Here is a 25,368-nt window from a genome sequence, read left to right as displayed (position 1 = left end):
GCGCATTATCTGTTGCTGTTGTGGTAATACTCTGTGTTCCGAATATTAATGTATCTAACAGTGTTTGGGTTGTAAGGTCGACCATTGGATCCTGGCTTCTGCTCCAGTCTCCCCTAGGCTAACCCATTTGATGAATATAGTATTTTTTTTATTAACGCAAGTGTAACACATTTAAATAAACCGTTTTTAAATGATTAAAACGCGTGTAATGAAGTTAATCTATTTTTGACAATAAACTATATTTAGTACAATAAAATCCAGCTAGCAGTCACGAACCGTGCTGTACGGCTTACTCATGGTGGGAAGTTAGATTTAGAAAACATTAATAGAGTTCATATGCATTTAATCATAACGCCACATTATCACGTACACACATTCAGTTTGTATTTGATTGCCTCTTCAATTACTACTATGACGTCAGATGCCAGCGCATGATCCATACTGGGCACTGGGCTACGATTTGCGCAGGGATGCTTCCTTATATGGAATTTTTTATTAGATTAAGTGACATTCCAATAAACTTTTTTTTATGACCAGGAACGAGACGAGCAGGATGTTTAGCTGATAGTAATTGAAACGCCCTGCCCAGTACAATGCAGTGACGCTCAGTATTCTTGAAAAATAAAAACATTCTGAGCGGCACTACAATTGCCCTCGTCTCCTTGAGACATAAGATGTAAAACTTCGTTTGCACAGTAATTTCCTTAGCTACGGCGCCCTTCTGACCGAAACACAATAATGCTTATACATTACTGCTTCACGGCAAAAATGATATGATATGATCGAGCTTAAGGTTGTCACGTACGTTGCATCACAAAACGACCTGAAGTATCCATGTGAAACTGGCTGTCTGTTAGTTTATAAGATAGATGGCTCAAAAAGGTCGCAGTCATCGTGGCGACAATTGTCCTATTACTCCACCATTACCAGACTGTTCATCTGCCCTGGCTTAAAGCCCTTTTATTTATTTATTTTGGAGACAAACGATATAAAATAGAAATACGTACATAATTAATTGCAAAAATGCAAAATATAATTATTGAATAAATAAAATTCTTTAAAAATTTTAAAAATGAAACTTTATTGTGTCTGTAGTTTTAAGTCGACCACACTGGATCAGTGTGAGCTGGTTAACTTCAAACACAACCTCTGAATTTTTTCGCAGTGATCAATTCCGCATGAGCCTACTCTTTAAAGAGTAAGCTATAAGGCACATGAAACCGCTTAACATATTTTTTTATGAAAATAAGGAACGAGACGAGCAGGACGTTCAGCTGATGGTAATTGCCCATTACAATGCAGTGCCGCTTAGGATTCTTGAAAACCCCAAAAATTTTGAGCGGCACTACAACCAGTAATTTCACTAGCTACGGCACCCTTCAAGCCGAAACACAATAATGCTTACACATTTTAGCTTCACGGCAGAAATAGGCGCCGTTGTGGTACCCATAATCTAGCCGGCATCCGTGCAAAGGAGCCTCCCACTGGTAACATCAGGTAAGTATATTTTAATAGTAAGAACTTACATATTTATCGTTATTGTTGGATGCAATTAGTAATTATGACAGTAATCACGACCAGGCGATCAGGTTTACGAAGCATCCTTACACAAGCAATGAATTCAAGCTCTAAAGGTTGATGCATACAATATACGATAATTTATATTTATACAGTTTATTCTTAATTACTTTTTATGAAATATTTGATATTTAAATCACTTGTAAATTTGAACTCGATTCATATATTGGATGCAACACCTTACAAACTAATTTGTTATGTATATTACAGCCATTGTAAAATACTGTATTGATTGAAAAGAGTGGCCGTTGAGTTTCTTGTGTGTTCTTCTCACGAGCTCTACTTTTTCCGAACACATAGTAGATTCAGTAATTTAAAAGATTTTTTTATACTGACGATTCAAAAGCGCTTAGTCTTAGCTTATTAAATAAAGGTTATTCGACTTCAATTCAATTCAATCTTGAATTCAATTCAAAATTGACTTCATTCATTCAATATACGATAATTTAAATTTATATAGTTTATTGATTATAACATTTTATCATACATTTGATACTAGCTGACCTGGCAAACGTTGTTTTGCCATATAAATTATATATGTAAACCTTCCGTGAGCTTCATTGAGATCGGTCGAATAGTTTAGGAGTTGTTAGGGAACATACAAACATACATTCTCTTTTATATATATCGGCGAAAATACTACAACACACCTATTATAAAAACGAGAATAATTCAGTGTAACTAATTTTAGTTAAAATTAGTTCATAATTTATCCTCTAATTACATTGTGACGTGAAATTATTTTAAAAAACAACACGAATCAAAAACACGTTCACGTGCACCGAGTCCTATAAATACAGCCGCACGGTCGACACTTGTGTGTTATCCCAGCGGAAACTCCATAGGGAGTGCCGCTTGCGCCTCTCTCTCCCCATGAGAAGGCCGCCTTCGATGTAGGCTTAGAGGGCACCTGCCCAAAGCCAACTGCAGGTGGTGTTTAGTGGGTAGGCACCTAGGTTTTCACGTGAGTCCCACATAACCAACGCAGACTTAGGCTGCGTTGGTATGCATGAGCATTCACCACCTCCCTCCCGTCGTTATCCCGGAGGGTAGCCCATTCCCTTGCTTGGGCGCAAAAAAAAAAAAAAAGACACTTGTGTCAGTCGTTCTCGGGCTGTCGTACGGTACGGACCTCTCTGGGACATCGTAACGCTGCCCGTTGAATAAACGAAAGTAATAAAATACCTACTCGTGTAGTTTTCTTTAGAAGATATTGATTGATAAGATAGTGATGTCAACAGTAATGACGTCACACCTTTTAAAAACAATACAGAGCTTCTTTCCTCGTCATATATATATAAGATTTATTAAAATCACTTGTAACTTTGAACTCGATTTAAATTGGATGCAGCACCTTACAACCTAATTTGTATTGTATATACTTTGTAAAATACTCTATTCGATTTAAGGCGACTCTAAAAGCCAGCGACCTTGAGCGATGTGAGTTCACGGCTGCCGGCCCTCTATGTAACAAAGCTAATCTTTTCAAAATTCTCGCGTGGAAAACGTAACTTTTGACAGGCGCATACAGTTTATATGCTTACAATTCTCATTATTGATTACTAATCTGAATAAATGTACCTACACAAAAAAAGTACAAGCTATAAGAATAACTTTTTCGAGAGTAGTACTAAACAAATGCGTCATGCCGAGAAAAAACTTGTTTAATTGCAAAGAAAAGTGGTAGTTCAAAATGGTTATATATATAAACTATAACCAATAGCAAGCATAAGCAACCTACAGACAAGACTCAAGGGTATGTCTAACCGGATAAAATGGTGTTTATAACTCCAAATGCTATATATTCACCACAAAAATTGTCTTAAAACGCCTTGATTGTGTGTTTTCTGCTTACCCTCCGTCTTAAAGGAGTGGCCGTTGAGTTTCTTGTATGTTCTTCTCACGATCTCTACTTTTTCCGAACATACGGCAGATTCAGTAATTTAAAAGAAATATTTATAGTGATAATTCAAAAGCGCTTAGTTTAAACCTGATTGAATAAAGTTTAGTTTTCTTTGACATTATTGAGGCATACATTTTGGCATGGGTGGTAGTTTTTGACTTTCAATAAGTGATTTTATAACCTATTTTGAATAAAAATGTTTGAATTTAAATTTAGCTATTAAATAATAACTGGCTCTGCTTACCCGAGCCCTTCCTCCCGGATGAACATCTCATGATAAGGGAACTGCCGGTGCAGGTCTTTCCTGATGTCATCCATGCATTTGGGATCTCCGGGCGCCTGCAGCAGCTCCTCGTACTCGTTCGGATGCTTTTCCAGCAGAAGCTGACCTCCGCAGAGGTATAGCCATGCTTTGGGTCGCACTGATGCCGGTATACCTGCAATTCAATTAGATTAAAATAAGAATACTTATCTATTGTTGTTCTATGATATTATATAACCTTAAAAGTTATTATATATTTTTTTATATAATCTAATATATAAAATTCTCATGTCGCGGTGTTTGTAGTTAAACTCCTTCGAAACGGCTTGACCGATTCTCATGAAATTTTGAGTGCATATTGGGTAGGTCTGAGAATCGGACAACATCTATTTTTCATCCCCCTAAATATTTAGGGTGGTCCACGCCAAATTGTTTTTTTTAATTTTTTTGACATTTTTTTTTAAATTTGTTTGATTATGAGTCAGCATTAAAAAATACATACAACTTCAATTTCGATTTTCACCCATCTACGATCAACAGTTACTTTTGTATCGCGATTTTAATATCGGCAATACAACGTTTGCTGGGTCAACTAGTTTTTTTTATAATAGCTAATAAAATTCTCGTATAATGCCTTTATTATATTAACGGTATGTGTGGATTGATGCTTTCGTACTACGTCCGATGAAAACATGGTCCGAAGTAGTCGTAGAACTATTTCTATGGTAGTTTACGCACTAGATCCGGCTTCCGTCATCCGATTTCTTTCCGTCAACCGTAGAGATAGTTCTACTATTACTTCGGATCGTGTTTTCACGGATACGGATCGGACTCTGATCGGACGAGTGCAAGAGCTCTATAAGGTGTATGTCAGTTTTCACAATGAGCAAATAATTTTATAACGCAGAGTTTTTCATTTAACGAAACCGTTCGGTGTCGACTTACGGATGAATAAAGATATTTCTCACTCTCAATATATAAACTATTATATGATAATATTACATTATTAACTACGTTATTAACTGCTTCGTCGCGCATAAATGTCAATAGGAATGGGACTTAGTAACGTTTTGCATGGCATCGATAGCAGCCACTTGTTATCTTAGTCTGACTTATCGCAGCGGCGAAAATAGAAAACGTTCCCAAGGAAAACTGGGTTAAATGAGTGAGGCATGCGTAACACCTTCCAGAAAACGGATATCAACAAAAGTTTTTTTGAGAGAAAAAATTGAACTTTTGTTTATATAACTGCAGAGCTGACAGTGTCGAATAAAGAAATTACTTTGTAATGCAGTAACATATTTATAAATAATATAAATTACATTATATCTGTTGTAATATGTTATATTATAGATTCAAACCTTACAAAATCTAAATGCGCCTCTACACAATCGGCGATTACACGCGAGCACGATCGTGTGGAGGGTTTATTCGCTTCTATTCGCCGCCCAACGTGTATAATCTTCATAGTGATCGTGGCCATCGGTGACTTGTCGGGCACGTATCAAAGGAATTCGCTCGTAATTGCGTGCGCGTGCCTAAGCGATCGCCGGTCATTCATTCACTGGAAGACACGGGATACTGGACACTTGGACAGTGAGCCGTACGGCCTCGTCGCAGTCGTCGAGGCGTTGTTTTGTTTTCCTTTTATTTACATAGCGCGAGTAAATACAGTGACTAGTAGGTGTTCAAATGAAGAAACATTTAAATTGATAGAACTTAATCAGAACTACTCAGAAATATGGAATCCCAAATATAAAAATAAGGCACTCAGATATTTATCGTTTCGATGAGGTTTATAATCGCTCACCAATGTTATTGAAATATGAAATCCATTATGTCCATCTTGAAGGACCGCCGCTCAATAAATGGTTATGGACGATCGTGTGGATGCTTACACGATGATCAACGTAGAGATACCAGTGGGAGGCTCTTTTGCACAGGATGCCGTCTAGATTATGGGTACCACAACGGCGCCTATTTCTGTCGTGAAACAATAATGTGTAAACATTATTGTGTTTCGGTCGGAAGGGCGCCGTAGCTAGTGAAATTACTGGGCAAATGAAACTTAACATCTTATGTCTCAAGGAGACATTAGAATGTTTGGGGTTTTTAAAGAATTCTGAGCGTCACTACATTGTAATGGGCAGGGCGTATCAATTACCATTAGCTGAACGTCCACCATCCGTCCAAAAAAACCATTAACTTGCCGATGACAGACGTTCACACAAGTACCTAACGATCATCGCCGATAGTGGAGATGAGGCATAAATCTAATCGATATCGACCCATTGCTTTTACGCAGTATGACACTCCATAAGCCCAATTTATGAGAGCGAGATAGACTAATTGCGATAATTAATGACCAGACGGCACAGCTGAGTTCATAACGCGGTCATTACAGTCACAATTATATATAAAATAGAATGTAGTCGGTTGCATTGAGTTCCCAACTCGTCGGACAAGTAACTTAAGTACTAATTAGTGTCTATTAACTGAAACGTGCAGTGAGAGAGACTTGCCGACATTTTGGCACTACACAAAAAATTTAACAAGCACTTTCAACCGTCTGTGTTGTTAATTAAAAGTCGACGCCAGATTTCATATCTTCGACTGTATCAAATTTAATGATATTTTGAGTGCATATTGAATATCGATCCATACAACACGTCGTTACCTACTCTGTCAATCAACTGACGTCTACTATATACCACTGGCCTGGCGGCTGTCAAAGTGTTTTTGTGCCTGTTTGATATTGGCGCTGTAGGCCATGTAGCGAGAGTCTGCGGTACTAAAACTAGTGATGACAACCTCAGCAAACATCGATAGATGGTGGGAAACTATTTACAATTTTATTAACTATTTTAAAACTAAACTATTTTATTTTGTGGGATTGAAATAGTACCCTTTGTCCTCTTCTTCCGATAAAAATAAAATAGGGTAATTACCTTTCCGACACCTCTCTCGCACTTTCTTATAGTTTTTGTTCATAAACGCCTCCCAGTTGTTTAGCATCCGCAGCCATTTCTGTTCCCGCTTCAGTATTGTGCTGGGCGATACTGTCCTCTTTCTGAAATCAGCAAAATGTAAGTACAATCGTGCTGTCGTATGAGAACACCAAAACACTGCCGCCGAATTCCACCTTCGTACGACACGCCACAAATTAGGATATCATCCTCACCATCTGGATGTGTGGCGGTCCTCCACAGTGTCGTTTCCAAGGAACTTTCTTCCAAGTACTACAAAGCAATGGACGACATGGGTACCTTCAAAAAAAGCGCGTACACCTTCCTTAAAAGCCAGCCGATTCCTTTGGTGTTGCAGGAAAATATGGGCGGCGGTGATCACTTAACACCAGGTGACCGGTACGCTCGTTTGTCCTCCTTATCCATAGTAAAAATACAGGTGCAACTAATCGATTTAGTAGATATGAGTACCGGTACGTAATATGGCGAACTGGTACGACCGCAGACGGCGAGGGCAGTTGTTGCAGGATGGGTGTTGCCCCTCTTCTTCACAACATCGTCGCTTCTTCTAGTTGCATATTATAAATTACACATATTGGTACTGGTACTGTCCCGAACGAATAATACACACACACACACACTTCATCTACTACTAACATCCAATAAAACTACTATGAATGGACGCCACGTTAAACTAGGGTGCCTTATTGCATTCATTTATATGAAAATAAAATTTGAAAAACAATTTTTTTTTATGAACGTTCCGGCCTCGAACCCACCACCTCCGGCGTTCCGTGCCGGTGCTCTAACCAACTGAGCCAACCGTTCGAGTAACGTATCGCCATAAAATCTGGTTTGCTTTGTTCAACTCTCAGGTTGTGGCTCATTTATATGTACTTGAAACCCCCCAACGGCCTTCAGTGTGTCCGTGCAAGAAAATAATTATGAACATAAAGTATGTATATATATATAAAGAAGTTAATTATGAATATAAAGTAATATATATATAAAGTCTGCAAATATTTGGGTCTAGTCTCCGAATATGATTGTCTCCCATTCGGTGTCGAGACCCATGGTCCGTGGGGACCTAGCACTGTAAGGCTTTTTAAGGAAATAGCAAAAAGGTTAGTCACAGGAGACCGAAGAGCTAGCAGGTACCTCGGACAAAGAATTAGTCTAGTTATTCAAAGGGGGAACGCTGCCAGTGCCATGGTAGACTTACACTTAACTTTAAATTCATAGTTCTAATATTGACATATTTTACAAAATAAAAAAAAACATGAAAATCTTTTGTTGTTAAATATACTATACAAAGTAATTATTAAAATCCTCTTAACAGAAACTTCCTTCCGAAATGGTGGTATTTAATAAATGTTGACTGATCAAAAGTATTCAAACAGATACCTAACCTAACAAATTTTATCTGTTTAAAAGATTTGTTAAGTTTTCCCCAGATATAATATTTGTCCTATTCGAATTCGAAAATATATTTGAGTGACCGCACTTAAACGGGCTTTACACCCTCATGACATGATTATAGACATAGATTGGCAAAGGGACACCTCATAAATACAACAGTTTAATAACTATTCTCGATTGCTGGAATTGGATGACCCATATTGGGTATCAGGAGTTATGATTACAGATATGATAACACGACACATAGCGACACGAATCATATTATTTGTTTATACACAGCTAACCTAAATAGCATTTCCAATGCCACAATTAGGGCGAGGCCAAAAATATCATCGCATAAGGCATGATGAAAATGTGTGTTTTAGACAAACAAACGACAAACGACAACGATTCCACCTTCGCACGACACGCCATAAAGTAGGATATCATCCCTACCATCTGGATGTCCTGGTCCTCCACAGTGCGGTTTTCAAGGAGCTTTCTTCCTCGTACTACTAAGCTGTGGAATGAGCTTCCTTGTGCGGTGATTCCGGGACGATACGACATGGGTACCTTCAAAAAAAAAGCGCGTACACCTTCCTTAAAGGCCGGCAACGCTCTTGTGATTCCTCTGGTGTTGCAAGAGAATGTGGGCGGCGGTGATCACTTAACACCAGGTGACCCGTACCCTCGTTTGGCCTCCTATTGCATAAAAAAAAACGACATTAAAGTCTTATTGACACACCTCTAACCCACGTCTATGTGACGAATGCCAGCGGCCGGAAGCAAGGGACCTCTCCTTCGTCGTCGACGGCGCGTAAGGACTTAACACTACTGCCGCGTGTCGCGTTTACGCTCGTGAAGTCATCGAAGGGATCGTCTAGGTCCTAGGAAATGTTGAGGTCGACGTATGTGTGTCACACTCGGGTGCGCCAACACATAGTCGCATGCCTCCCTCGCCAAGTTGTTAGGGTTGAGGGTCGCCTTGTCGAAGAAGCGTCGTGATAGCGCGATCTAGGTTCCAGCAATATTAGGAGACACCAGATGCGCATGAATATATTCTGCACCGCCTGAAAACGGTGCGTGGACGAGCATGAGCGAACATGCTTGCGTACGACATGATCGAACGTACTATGACTTTCCGCTTGTTTTCTTTTCATAAAAGGTTCGAGACGAGCAGGACGTTCAGCTGATGGTAATTGATATGCCCTGCCTATTACAATGCAGTGCCGCTCAGCATTATTGAAAAACCCAACAATTCTGAGCGGCACTACAATTGCGCTCGTCACCTTGACACCTTGTTAAGTCTCATTTGCCCAGTAATTTCACTTGTTACGGCGCCCTTCAGACCGAAACACAGTAATTATTTTTTTTAAACACAGTTGGTATTTACACATTACTGCTTCACGGCAGAATTGGCGCCGTTGTGGTACCCATATCTAGCCGACAACCTGTGCAAAGGACACTCCCACTGGTAAAACTGGTAACTGGTGGTTTAGATGCTACAAGAAGGTACAGGCGATAAAGAACGAACCGGGCTCAGTAACGTACCACGTCAATATGTTTAGCGAAACTCGATTTTCACGTGTCCGATCCATGGAATAGGCGTAAAGGTAATTTGCCCGTATCGGGACCCATTACTTTGTGCTAGTAGTTGTGACATATCTTGGAGTACCGCTGCACTCCTTTTTATGACCATAAGGGACAAGACGAGCAGAACGTTGCTCGTCTGCTGATGGTAATTGATACGCCCTGCCCATTACAATACAGGGCTACTCAGGATTCTTTAAATTTCAAATGAAATTACTGGAAAAAAGAGACTTAACATCTTGTTTCAAGGAGACGAGCGCAATTGTAGTGCCACTCAGAACTTTTTGGGTTTTTCAAAAATCCTGAGCGGCACTGCATTTATTTAGGGTATTACCATCAGATGGATTCAACTTGTCTCATACCTTTTTTAAATAAAAAAAAAAGTCTAGCGCAGAGCGAAATGTGTGTTAAGTACTTCTGTACAAAGTTATTGGGCGTAAAACTATAAGCTATAAAACACCAACAGGCCTCCATTTTCTGAGTAAATATTTAGCGAAGCGTACATGTAGTCGACAGCAAATCCGTGATAGGTGCGAAGTGTCGCAATGGCGTATCACTGCCAGTATTTGTTGCATCTATTTGTTCAGCATTACTCGAATAAATATTATATCAGCCAGTTTATATAATGATCTAAATGTTTAGCAAGAAGTTCTTACTATAATAATTTAATTTTTGAATTAAAAGTTATAGAAATAAGTTTATTTTGTATATACAGTGAAACCTGGTTAAGTGAGACATCAAGGGACCTGCAATGTCGTTTCACTTATAGAGGTATTCCACTTACCCAGTGTCTCAGATATACAGGTATAAATAAATATCTGTCTCATTTACAGAGGGTCAACCAATCAGAAAAAATAGTGCATGTCATCCATGCCTTTTTATTATTTTGGTAATTCACAGGCAAAGTTTTAACTCCTTTGAAACATCGTGGAGATTTGTGGAAACTAAAACTGAAGGTAATTGAAGCTCAAAATTTGTACTTACGTACTTGGAATTACGTGTGGAATTTGTGGGTAGAATAAGAATGAGTAAACAAACAATGTTATCTATGATGATAAATCGAAAGAACAAATCCCAGATATAGAGGTTTACCTCGTCCCACTAACAGAGGTAATTCAGTGCCAAAGTGTTGGGACCTCAGCATGAGTTCCAGTTATGAAGGTTTCTCACTTATCCAGGTCCCACTTAACCAAGTTTCACTGTAATATGTTAATATTTAAGGAATATGTACAAATTATCTAATTTAGTAAGAAATATAAGGCTTTTTTTTATTATTTATTATTATATGATACTAGACAGTAATTTTATCTCAGGACCTCGCTGGAACGTAATGCCCAGGGAGCGTACATGTCATACCGATGACAGGCGTATGAAGCCAAGCTATATACAGGATGGAAAAAAACGAATTGTTGGTTTTCATGACTATCTCTTCACTTAATTATGCGTGTTATTTAGAGATAAATTAATAAGTTATAATTTATAACTAACGCATTTTGTTTCCATCCCATTAAATACTTATTTTGTATATTTCAGAAACTATTATGTTAGAATCAAACGTTGATAGACTATCTGTCACTACGTTTTTTGAAACATCCTGTGTGTTTATATTAATACGTCATTATGACGAAACGGGCATGAAATGTACGCTCCTTGGACTAATGCCCCTTACCATTTCCCGTTCACCCCCTCGCGCGAAACGAAAAACATTATTATGGCCGAAACAAATGATCGGATTTGGTTCGGCTGATCCATGCTGCCGACATTAATACAATATTTGTGCTGCAGAAAAGGGCTATTCGCGCTATTTATAACCTAGGTCCTAAAGAATCATTGAGAGCAAAATTCAAAAAAAAACATCTTGACTGTTTCTAAATATATTCTTGATAACATAATGTATGTTCATAGGCACATAAGTGAATTTGCTAGAAACTGTCATAACCATAAAGAACAGACATAAGCTTATAATGCCTACTACTCGGCTAAGTCGAGTTAGTAAGTCTTTTGTGGGGCGATGTATATGCTTTTACAACAAGATCCCAGAAAGTGTTCAAAACAAAAGTATTGCGTTATTCAAAAGAATTGTTAAAAAACGTTTGTGTGGTAAAGGTTATTATAACTTTGACTTTCTTAATGATACCACAGATTGAGAATGGAGCGACCGCCCTAAGGCTATGAAATAATAAGTATTAATTGTATAATGTTACTTTGTAAACATAGTTTTTGATGAAAAAAAAAGGCCGCTGACTTTGTTGCGACCATTCTTCTCAGGCCTGAGGCATTCATTTTGGAATGGGTGGTAGTTTTTTTTTACTTTCAATAAGTGATGTCACATCCTTTTTTGAATAAAAATATTTGAATTTGAATCGGACGCGATCCATCGCACAAAATTATTACTGTCACTGCCTGGACCGTACCGAGTACGTAGCCGGACCAATCGGTGGGAGACGCACACCAGACCGTTTGATGGTCCGGCCGTACCAAATCCGACCATTTGCTTAGGCTATAATTCTCAAGTTATTCCTGCGATTACAAAGATTAGACTAATTTAAGGTTCATACTAAAAGACTGGCTGTACTCAACCTTCGTAACTCTTCCGAAAACCAGCAACGCTAAGTGCATCGAGTATAGGACAATATCTTTAATGAGTCATGTTTTGAAAATTTTCCTGAAAAAAATCCACAACCGCATTTACAAAAAGGTGGAAGAAAACATTTCAAACACACAATTTGGTTTCAGAAATGGTTTTGGAACTCGAGATGCACTTTTTGGTTACCAGTTGTTACTACAACGCTGTTGGTATATGAATCGATGCGCATACATGTGTTTCATTGACTATGAGAAAGCTTTCGATAGGGTTCAGCATGATAAGCTAATTAAAGTTCTCAATGACATAGGACTTGATTTGGCGATCATTAAAAATCTATATTGGCAACAGAGGGCACGAGTACGAGTGGACCAAGAACTGACAGAGGAGATTGACATCATACGGGGAGTCACACAAGGATGCATACTGTCCCCACAGTTATTCAATATATATGCTGAAGGAGGATGCTTAGGAGGGCATTATAGTTAATGGTCATCTGTTGAATAACATACGATATGCTGACGACACGATATTATTGGCGTCCAACTTCGACGATTTACAAAGTTTGCTTCAACGCGTAGACAGCATTAGTGCAAGTTACTTAACATAAATTTGAAAAAGACAAAAATCATGATTGTTGGCAAGAAGAAAAAGAATTGAAGGTTAACTCACGTGATTTATAATATTTCAAAAAGGTTATTTGTTATATCGTTCTTTAGTGGACAATTTATTTTCGTCCTCAGGACGATATTTAGATAAGTTCAACAAGCTTATTGCAGTGAAGGAGCAGAATTTACCAGAGCAATTTATACACAATAATGTATACATATCAAATCAAATCAAAATCACTTTATTCATGTAGGTCACGGAAATGACACTTATGAATGTCAAAAAAAAATTTTTCTTATTGAATCTACCGCTACTTCGTAAAGGGTTGAGCTATTGAGAAGAAGTAGCAAGAAACTCATTGCCACTCTTTTATGTCAAGATTTACATTTCCATCGATTTACAAATCATTTCAATTACAATATAATGTATGTAAAATGATGCAACAAACATACTCAAACGTCAAATAGTCAATGCCTCACACGAGTAAGTCAAAAAAGTTAATGTAAATTAATACAAAAGTTATTGAGTACAGTAGCTGCATCATCCACACACACCGTAAATAATAGTAAAGGCTATTTATTACATAATCAACATAGAATTATATTGGTTTTGGTGGTTGGTAAATTGGTTCTATGGAACCCAATCGAAGATATACCACAGTAGCAATGTTTCTAGGCGTCTTGAGAATTGTCCTCTAGTCTTCAGATCCATTCGATAATAACGAGAAGGTAAGGGTTATAAAACATCTCCCTTAATGTTTACTCTTCAAACGGAATACTAGATACCAACCAATTTCAACCGGTTACGAGCACACAGCACACCTACACACGGCATTCGTTCCTGTGTTCTTTTTTTGGGCATATTGTTGCGACATCGGCCGCGTTCCCATTTCAAAACTCCTTAGTTTCTGTGAACTTTGGTCCCGGCTCGGATGCTCGCAAAATTGCTGTAATATTTCATGTGCATCGTAAATCCAACCAAATATAGCCCTAATTTTCTAGTTATATTATAATAAAGTTGCAACAAAGTAAAAACTTTACATCGTTTTTTTTAAGAATGCCTTTTGGGTGTGTTGTTTACCAACAATACCGTATCCAAAGAAGTCATATTATAACTAGCTGACCCGACATTTGCAAGATTTATAAGAGTGAAGGTATTTCATACCATACGAAATTATATAAAAGAACGTCGAATTTGTATTTTATTTCTTATTTACAAATAAATCTCGAATTATTGACGTGGTTCGAGCAAGATAGAGAATATGATGTCAACTGCAGCGCGACAAGGACAAATAGTATGTGCCATAGATTAATCAACCAGAAGTGAAATAGTAGGCAGAATACATAGCGTTCGTAACCGCTTGATTGCGGAACTTGAGTTTTCTTTACTTAGTGAGCGTCTTTCTTAAATAATATTATGATGATTATAGTAAGTTCTGGCTTTCAAGTCTTATAATAAAGGTGGTATAGAATGAGATTAGTAATAGCAGGCTATTTGATATTTTAATTTTATTAGTTCTTAATCTTGGAATATATGTAACGTACCAGGAGGTCTACTCGCAAAATCGACAACGACACATTTGGAACGATACGATAATACTCCGGAATATATCGCAACTACCCTGTCTGCTGCGGGATGATCGAGGTAGTATATTTTAGGACAATTTACGAAATGATGTAAAAAAAGGCGTTGTTGCAGTGAATGTAATACGAAATTTAATATTTTTTAATAAACAACTGCGTATAGCAGAACTATCAAACTTCAAAAATAAGTTTTAGGGTAGGTAGCGGACGTAGAGAGTAAGTGCTATATGCTTGCGTAGGAGTTTTTTCAGTAACTCTGCCCTTTCGGTATATCCCTTGCTAACTACAGAAGTATCAATGGATCATTTTCTGTTTCTCCCATTATCTTATTGTAAACCCTCAACAAAAATACATTCATAAATAATATAATATACAAGAAATAATAATTGTAAACTTAAAACTTTTTGGGAGCCGTCGTTAGTAAAATTGTAAAAATGGAACCCTTACTGTTAATACATTTCGGTTTTGTCTGTATGTTTTTTATTATTTTATGTACTAATAATTTATATCATTAATATAGCTATATATTATAATCAATATTATTATTTTTTTAAATCAATAACACCTAATTTACCTAATTTAAATGTAGTTTTACTACTTTATAACTTTTATTACATGAACTCATGAATGAATCGTAATTTAGGCATAAATCACGGTGTACGGTAAAAAATCATATCTGATGAATTAACTGTATTTTTTCTATACAAATACGAAGCAATTAGCAAATTAGAGTTATCTCTTTTTCACTTGCGATAATTGCATTTACTATCCTTCTTTGACGTGTAATCGTAATGTAGTGTGCTATTGCAATGTTAAATTATTCATGTGTGCGTTTGTGTATCATTTACATACACCGAATGTTGTCTACGTAATCTATCTATACTTTTAAATATCATTGTGTTAAACAGCATTTTCGTAGAAAGCAGACGGCTTGCTGTTTCCCACACATCCAACAAATATCGTTAATCTATACAAAAATGTGTCCAAAAACTTAACAAATTATATACTAAAACGTATTGTTGAAAACAGCATCAAAATGGTGCAGTACATTTGAGTTTTTCGCTAACAGACAGACAGAAGCGGCGGAGGGCTTTTTTATATATAATAAAGTTAATGATTTTGTCCAATTGCCAAAAAAAAAAACTTTTGACTAAGATTTAATTAAGGTTTTGTTTGATTATTAACATACTTAATAACTGGCGCGCTAGATACCTACGGTAAATGTTTGTTGCTTTATAGTCATGAATAGAGACCGGATTAGGTATATGCTACAAAAAAATGCCCAAAATATGCACGCAAATATGCAAGTAAAATAAATAAAATATGCACGAAAATCCATAAAAAGGGAAATCATCATCATCAAAATATGCATACAATTAAACAGGAAAAAATAAAAAGTTATATTTTTAGATTATTTTATTTTATTATGGCTTGTACTGACAATCGTATTTGTGAAAAAAACTATTACAAGATTTACTTACTTAGGTAACAATGAAATTTAAGATTTACCTTTAAAAATATGTACTTACAACTAATTAGAACTGTTCTAAATGTTCTGTAGACAAATTCTGTGTAGGTACACTCGCTTGATAAATTTTTGTAAGCGGAAAAGGAACGTTCTACGTCTACTGAGGTTACTGGGCAGAATTTAAATTTGAGTGCAACATTTGGGCGTACTATGAAAAGCATCGAACGAAGAGCGAGATCGAGCGTAAATATGCATAATAATTATTTTTTTTTCTAAGATATGCAACTACCGCTGAAAGGGTGCTACATATGCAAAAGCATATGCAATATGCATTTGCATATAATCCGGTCTCTAGTCATGAATATAATTTGAATTATCGCACATATAAAATTCATATCACCATCAACCTCGGGACGGAAATGTTATATTTTCAGTGATATTATTTTTGAATATTTAGGAAAATGAATTTCGCTGACTTTTGGCATTTTATTTATTTTTTACAATAATTATTTCGGTAATTGGCGACCACACCAATATACCACACAATACTTATACCCCTTCAAACCCTGACAAACTTTTAGTTCATTGGAACGTTGCTGCGGATAGTTGCGCAGTAACAAAAAACAGGATCACGGAAAGGCAATCTTCGATATATATATATATATATATACAAAGATTATATATATATATATAATCTTTGTTTGACGCTTAATAAAGACTAAACAACTGATCGTATCGACATGAAACTACCACCATTCGACGCGAAATATATCCTAGATGGTTTATAGCTACAAATTTTTCAAATTCCAACGTTCCTTCCTTTTAAAATTCGCACAACGAAGCGGGCGGGAACGGCTAGATTTATATATATAAGAGGGGGCAACACGCAAGAGGCTCACGTGAGGCAACCGCCCAAGGACATCCGCGAAACCAAGGATCAGGAGATTCGTGCCGGCCTTTAAGTTGGGAGTACGATCTAAGCTTTAAGGTCCCTGAGTTGTCGGTTCGGGTAATTTGCAGCCGGTAATTGATTCCACATAGTGGCTGTGCGAGACATGGTGTTCCACACAAAATGCGCGGTTGGAGGATACCAGACCGTGAACATGATGCGGATGTAACTTTGCATTTTGACCTTAATTCCGTTGGTGTAATTCGGCTGATGGTATCAATTCGAAAACTAGCGATTTTTTTAAAACATAGAAATTTTACTTTTTAATGTACTTATTTGCTTTTTACATAAGAATATTATTTGCGCCTATAATTGAGATAGCACTCAACTTGTATTTTTGTCTATATTCTTTTGCATGTTGGTATTAGTGTATACTTTGTAGGTGCAATAAATAAATTAATTAATTAACTCCTCTGAGCACTCCCCGTGATGAATGCGGTAGAAGATGCAGAGAGAACATCGCTGCGCAACAATAAGAGTCCAGCCGATCGTCGATGATTCGAGGTGAGAAAGTACTCGATGTGAGGCCGAATTTGCAAGCGGTGGCTGGAAGTTATAATTAACTTGGCCCCTCCTCTCCTCTTAATTGGCCTCTTCTCTCCTCCTACTCTTGGCCTTCTCCTCCAATTAACTACGGAAGGTCGCCCGATATATCGACGCCGATACAAGCTGTGGTAGGAGGAGTAATCTCGAATCGAGGGCATACGCCAATTAGGGACTTTTTAGCGGTGAACACACGATAACAACAAGGCGATTGTGGAAAAAATATCTGTGAGAACAAGAAGATTGGCGACGGGTAGATAGCTAATTAGCTACACGAAGAAACTGATAAATTTGGAACGACAAAATACATTGGGGATTAGCGTGAAAATATTTTAGTTTAATTATATCATTAAAACTCTGTAATTAGGAAGGCGGTTTTTTTATTAGTGTATTGTAGCGTTGTTTCTATGAAACTAGTTGCGATAACAGTTGCGCGAGCGCATTGTTCTCTGTGGTGATAATTGTGAGAAAAATCATGTATGCACAGCCAGGTAATAGAAAGTACTTACTTAACTTTAGCTATGTAAGACATAGAATAATGATATCCTGTATAAACGAGTAATCAATATGTACATTCGAGATGTGTGACCATAGGGACTCCAAAAATAACAAGAAAGGCCGATGGCAATATTATATTTATTTATGACTAGCTGACCCGGCAAGTGTTGTTTTGCCATATAAAGTATAATTCACGCGATAGTTTTATAAGTAATAAAATATTGCCTATATTATAGCCTTTACATCATTTTGTTCTATTGTCAATAGTTTTTGCAGCGCACGCAAAAATAGGTTTTCTCGGCTCTGTACAAATTTGTAGGTAGCTTCATAATTATTATTATAGCTATTTGCGCTATTTATAACCTTTTATACCTATCTATAACCTAAAGAATCATTGAGAGCAAATTTAAAGAAATTAACATCTTGACTGTTACTTTTCAATATATTCTTGATAATATTATAGGTATATGTTCATAGGCACATAAGTGAATTTGCTAGAAACTGGCATTACTATAATGTTAACACCGGGAACAGACATAAAGCTATAATGCCTACTATTCGGCTTAGTTAGTAAGCCTTTCGTCAGGTGATGTATATTCTTTTATAAGATCCCAGAAAATATTAAAAAAAAATATTAATAGAGTTTGTGTGGTAAAGGTTAATAACATAAATGACCATGGTTTGAGTATGGGGTGACTTCCCTCAGTTTATTTGTACAATATTACTTTATAACCATATTTTTTTATAAAAAAAAATCAGTAATTTTTTCTAAATTTAATTTGTGTAGGTAATTAACCCCAGAGGCGAGGGGTATCACTTTAAAAAATAACAAATTGATTCAATAGGCACTGTTACTACTTTTGGTGCTTAATTTAGAGTACAACACTTTTCGTTCAATATGTCATCAAGTATGTACATTGGTTTATAGCCCTTAAATACCTACATTGTCGGTGGAGTTCTACTTTAACTTTTTTCAAAACTGTTTCTGAATTAAGTTAAAATAATAGTTGGAGCTGGTATAAAAAACTACAATTTTCATTTATTGTTTTGTATAACAAGCTAGAGACGCTTTCTCCCACTTGTGTCATTTACATTATTGCAAAGACATTCTACATTTTACTTTGATTATTGTATGTGCTAGAGTTTGAAACAAAACACTTGATAAAGTTTAATTGTCGTGTAATGGTCATTGACTTACCACGCAATATGAGTCCACAAAGGTCACCAACGTAATTAAAACATGAATGAACAGTAAGCATTGCTAAATCTTTGCTAATGTGCATAAAATTGGGCAACATGTAATGATTCTTTTCATTACTATTAGTTAATTGCATTATTATATAAATACAAAATATTATATTTTATGAGATTTACATTTTATGATAGCAAGAACGCAATATAAGAACCAGTAGGAGGCTCCTTTACACAGGATGCTGGCTAAATGGAAGGATGATTTGTGGAATCAATTACCGGCAGCGGTTTTCCTGAACAGATACAACTTAGGGACCTACAAGAAAAGAGCATACTCCCACCTTAAAGGCCGGCAACACATCTCTTGACACCTGATGTTGTGGATGTCCATGGGTGGTTGCCTCACCTCTCCCATCCTGTGAGCCTCTTGCCTGTTTGCCCCCTCTTATAAAAAAAAGTGTTTGAGTACCACAATGGTGCCTATTTCTGCTGTGAAGCAGTAATGTGTAAACATTGTGTTTCGGTCAGAAGGGTGCCGTAGATAGTGAGATTACTGGGCAAATTAGACTTAACATTTTCTCTGAAGAAGACAAGCGCAATTATAGCACCACTCAGAATTTTTGGATTTCTCAAGAATCCCGAGCGGCACTGCATTGTATTATATATACACTTATAATATGTTATAAATACTTTTTAACTTAAACATGATAGGTAACATGAGCAAAACAATTAAAAAAAAACATTAATTAAAGCTACTAGGAAGCCATTATCAGCATAAACAGTTTGTAATTAAGAATGTTTATTACAACTCAAAGTCACAGAGCCTAAGCATGCGGTTTGTTCTTTCAGCCTCATTTTAGGTCATTGATAAAATGGGGTTTACCAGGTCCAGGTCTGTTCAGACTTCAGACAGACTTTGATGACTACTCATATAGTGAAAACACATGACCCAAGCTTATTTATATGATGGCATCTGGTCCAATGTAGTTCAAGCAAACTAAACAAAAATATGGCCACCTTTTATTTATTTTACTGCGAATTTTGGGCTCTACTGATTTATGAACATTACATTACTCAAACGGTTGGCTCAGTGGCAGAGCGCTCGCAGGTTTAAATACCCACTTACCCATTATCCAGTGATCATGAATTTTGTTTATAAATATCATTTGTGTTCATATTTGCTGTTAATAACAATAATTTAAAACCAAAATAATGAGTACACTGCCAGAAAAATTATCAAGGACATATTGCCAATGTTTGTATAATTCGTTTGATCATACCTAGTATAATTATTGTGTTAGCACTTAGCATTATGAAATAATAATAAACATTCCTCTTGACTTCCTAATCTTATAATTCACATAAAAACATAAGAACTAACTGAGGAAATTCCTGCAGTAATAATAGTCAAAAATAAAAATTTCCATATCCTATATTTAACTAATTTGAAAACCGAAAATTTTAAAAATGATTTAACTTACGGTTCAGGACTATACTGAGCTCCACCAAAAAACCCATGTCTATCTGGTTGTGTGGTTACTGACGAACATATTGAAGTTGTATCCTGATCTTTATCAGTAACACTTTTGACGCTTTTTTGGAGCGACATTGTTGTACTTAGAAAATAATTCACAAGGTGAGTTGAAAATTTAATTTAACATTGCTCATTACATTAACTCTCCAAAACATGAGAGTGGGCGTGCAAAACTACTAAACAACACAGCCACTTGCAACTTCCGAGTTGTCTATAGATGTTCTTGAAGTAAACTATCCGCACTGCACAATCCCAAGTCCATGTAAGCAGTAAGCATTTCTTTTAACAACAACCAAATATCAAAAAATAAGACACACTTTTACGAAATCAAAATAAAAACAAGCCGGGTGTACAGCAACGGCAACAGATGGGGCATTAAATAAATTAATAAAATCAAACTTTAAATGAAAAAAGATTGGATCATCGTTTATGATCACAATTCACAAATCGCAAACTTGTCAATCTTGAATATTATACTTAACATGACATATGTCATTGTCAAATTCATTTATATTTTTTTTTTTTTTTATATTAATTCGTTCTTTCGAACAGGCTATAGCCAGGGGCCTTACTGCCTTGTCGTTAGTATTTTCATTTCTTTGGTATTTATTATTTTCACTATTTTGTTTTACAAAAAGTCCAATCCAGTTTTCTCATTTCATCTTACATTATTTCCATTTTCCTTTTCCAATTATGTATATTCGATAGCGAATATTTATAGTAGTTTCTTTCATCAAATCCAATCCAGTCTTAAAGTCATCAGTTATTTTACCATTTCTGTTAATGTATAATTCTCTAAAGAATATTTTCCATATTTTCCTTTTAGTAAGTCCAAATCCAGTAATATAGTCTCTAATAATTTTCCCCTTTTCTTAAAGTCAAATCCAGTGTAATTTGCATAACTTTTTAGAATAATACCTACCTATTTACATTATCTGTTCAGTTTGCGAATTGCGCTATGCTATTACTAGTTGTATATGTACAAGTTATAACGTATTTACATAATTATAAACAAATTTACAACGTATGTATCTACAAATTACAATGTATTTACAGTACTACATACAAATTTATACAAGGACATATAAGTTGATGTGTCCTTTAATAGATCTATTACTGAGAGCGGGATTATATTGGGTGCACCATATATTTCCAGTAGCTCATCCATCAGCACAAGGCGCTGTATGCCAAAGGACGAACAATCAAAAAAGATGTGATCCAGAGACTGATCTTGTTGCTTATTACAATGGTCACAAAAAGGAGAGGAGACAATTTTTTTGCGATGAAGATGAAAATTCAATCGATAGTGACCAATACGCATTCGTGTTATTGTAGTATAGAACTTTCTGTGAGCGTTATTTTTAAACTTACAAAACCAGGGTGTCCTATTAACGGGATTATCTAACAAAGTATACGAATGAGCCTTATTTTCAACTTCTGTACAATTGTACCAATATCTTCCCCAAAGAAGAGTCATACGCTGTTTTAGATTACTTATTATCTGTATATGGTATGTTAATGTCTAGATCTTTGCAATCAGGATATAGGGATAGATCGGATATATTAATGATAGTTCTAGCTAGAAAATCAGCGCTTTCGTTTCCTGCTACTCCTATATGGGACGGGACCCAAACGAAATCCACTTTAATATCGATTAAACATAGTTCGAACCACAATTCCTTTATAGCAAAAATGATGTAATTGATGTTAGCACTCATTTTGTTATTTGACAAACTTTTTAACACACTCATACTATCACTAACTATTACCCACTTCTTATTAAGTTGATTTTGTTTCTTAATATGCTTTAAAGCAAAAAGAATAGCGACGGCTTCAGCAGTAAAAATACTGGCATATCTATTAATCTTAAAGCCAATACCCTTCCTAATTTCAGGAAGGTAGATTGCAAAAGAAACATTATTATTGTTTTTTGCGCCATCCGTATAAACAAATTTACAATTAGACCATTCTGACAATAATACATGAACCTCCTCTTTTGAAGTTAAATTTGGATCTATTACAACATTAATTGCAGAATATTTACATCGAAAAGAACCTGTATGGCAGGGAAGTATATCATTATTCCGATGAATATTTAAATCTTGTAGAAATTTAAAAAATGAAGAAAAATCTTGCAAGATAAACAACTGTCTCGGAAATGAAGACGATTGATAAGCAATAAGATTCTTAAGAAGATTGTTCGTCGGCAAGCTATAGAGCTTTAAAATAAATCTTTCTTTAAGATAACTAAATCTAATACACAAAGGAGGAAGGTTGGCCTCGATTTGCATAGCAGCTATTGGGCTAGTTTTAAGTGCACCCAATATTGTACGCATACATTTATTTTGTATTTTATCCAGACTATTAACAATTTTGCTGTCTGCGGCGAAACAATGAAAGCCATATTCAAAATGACTACGAATAAGCGATTTATACAAAATTAACAATATTTTAGGGTCCGCTCCCCACGACGTTGCACACAAAGATTTTAATACATTATAAGCTTTATTCGCTTTAATTATAACACTATCTGTATATTTTTTCCAAGAAAGTTTTGGAGTAAATGTTACACCTAGAAATTTTATGTCACATGAAATAGGCAGTGGAATGCCATTGTATAAAATGGGAGGCAATATGATGCGTTTACGACCAATCACAAAGACTTTTGATTTGGTTGGATTTACATTTAAATTAAGATAAGAAAAGTATTGATATAAATTTACAAGTGCTTTATTAATAGTAGCGGCTAAATTAATCAGATCAACTCCCGATACATAGACGACTAAGTCATCTGCATACTGTAGGTTTACTATATTTGGCCCCAAAATAAGGTTCAATCGTCTTATGTACATAATAAAAATTAAAGGAGACAATATTCCCCCCTGACAAACACCTAGAGAAGAAAGTCGTAGTCCATACAAATGTTTATTAAATTTTACATATACTTTTCTGTCAGTCAAAAAGGATTGCATCCAATTTATTATTTTACCTGGTATCCCTAACATTGATAACTCGTCACAAAGCACGGCAATATTTACACTATTGAAGGCACCTGAACTTTTTGGCGGGAAGTCAAACAAGGCGGTCATTTTAAAATTTCTTAATAAATAAAATTCATATTTCTTGGTAAATTAATTATCCCAATCTACGAATGGGGTCTCAAAGTGATGGAGATGGCGATGGGGAGTCTTCGGACAAAAAAAGAAAATACGCGCGGATTTCGGAGAGAGATGAGAGAAATAACGATAAGTATAAAATTTATTTTAAAAGAAATTATACTAGATTATTTCTAGAAAATGTCACATACAGTGACTATACCGTGTATGTTACATCAACGGACGATGAAAAGTTGGGTAATAAAAACCCTATAAAACTTACCCAACTCTTTACAGAAAATGTGAAAGGCATAACGAGCGTATTCCGAATAAATTCACATAAAATTGCTGTAACTTTTCAAAAAGCTGCTGCAGCAAACAGCTTTTTAAAATACGACAGTTTTCTAACAAAATATAAATATAGAGCCTTCATACCTGCCCACCTGGTTGAGAAGGTGGGTTTAATCAAATTTGTGCCAACTGATATGTCCAATGAATACATATATCAAAATATCACTTCAGATGCAGACATAATATCAGTTAAAAGATTCATGAAGAAAGATGAGAATAAAAAGTTAACACCAATGACCACAATAGCTATAACTTTTTCCTCAACAACTTTGCCAAAATATGTATTTTTAAATCTATTTCGATACCAAGTTTTTACATATATTCCACCAATAATTCAATGCTTCAAGTGTTTTAAGTTTAATCACTCAGCCAAAGTGTGCCGAGGCACACAAATGTGCTCCTCTTGTGCGGGCAGTCATTTATACAAAGAATGTACAATGGATACCATGTGTTGCATCAACTGCGGAGGGGCTCACCTAGCAATTTCAAGGGACTGTCCAATAAAATTAAAGAAATTAGAAGAAAAACGTACACTTATATTAAACCAGAACCGTACATTTGCATCTATTATAAGTAGCAATACTTTAGATGATAGAAATTTTCCAGCACTTAAATCTAAATCCATTGAAAAAAATGTAAATAACCCTAAGTCTATTGTAAATACTAACTCATCAAATAAAAGAGACACTATAGCAGTAAATAATAAAACAGAATTAGAAAAAATAGCAAACAATGAAATTATTCTCAATGCCATTGTGAAATCATTAGTTTCTTTAGCCAACTCACCTAGTAATGAAGCTCTTACAACAAAAAGAATAAAAGATATTTTCTTGAAAAATTTATTATAATATGGATCATAGCTCTAATAAAAATAATCAAAATATAAAGAATTACATTACAGTAGCACAGTTTAATATTCAAAGTGTTAAAAACAAAAAACCTTTATTACTACAATTCCTTTTTGAACAGGATATAGACATTTGTATGTTAAATGAAACATGGTTGAAAGAAAACAGTTGCTTTAATATACCAGACTATAATATAATACTTCAAAACGGACCTAATGGTCATGGAGGTGTAGCTATTTTGATAAAGAGTTCATATAAATATAAAGTTATTCAAACACCATACTATGACCATTTACAAACAGTTGCAATTATTTTAAAACTCAACATTGGCCAAATATCCATGCTATGTGCATATAGTCCTCCAAGAGGGGGTCGTTTTAAATGCAAGAAATTAAAGCAAATTATAGATAACTTGCCC

At 35.7% G+C, this 25,368-nt stretch overlaps 1 protein-coding gene across 1 annotated transcript in view; it reads right to left on the bottom strand.

Annotated features, from left to right (window-relative positions):
• The window catches only part of LOC126967779 (TBC1 domain family member whacked), a 35,070-nt gene extending 13,982 nt beyond the window's left edge, over window positions 1–21,088 (bottom strand). The window contains exons 1-3 of the mRNA XM_050812470.1: window positions 20,604–21,088; window positions 6,692–6,813; window positions 3,726–3,918 (exon numbers count right to left, since the gene is read on the bottom strand). Of these exons, the coding sequence (XP_050668427.1) occupies window positions 3,726–3,918; window positions 6,692–6,813; window positions 20,604–20,731 (443 nt within the window). The 5' untranslated portion in view covers window positions 20,732–21,088. The remainder of the gene's footprint in view (window positions 1–3,725; window positions 3,919–6,691; window positions 6,814–20,603) is intronic.
• Between the last annotated feature and the right edge of the window lie 4,280 nt (window positions 21,089–25,368).

Source organism: Leptidea sinapis, chromosome 13, assembly GCF_905404315.1.
Source record: "Leptidea sinapis chromosome 13, ilLepSina1.1, whole genome shotgun sequence".
In the NCBI taxonomy this organism is placed as follows: Eukaryota; Metazoa; Arthropoda; class Insecta; order Lepidoptera; family Pieridae; genus Leptidea; species Leptidea sinapis.
The sequence above is the reverse complement of the archived record's forward strand: the minus strand, read 5'-3'. Positions and strand labels throughout refer to the sequence as shown.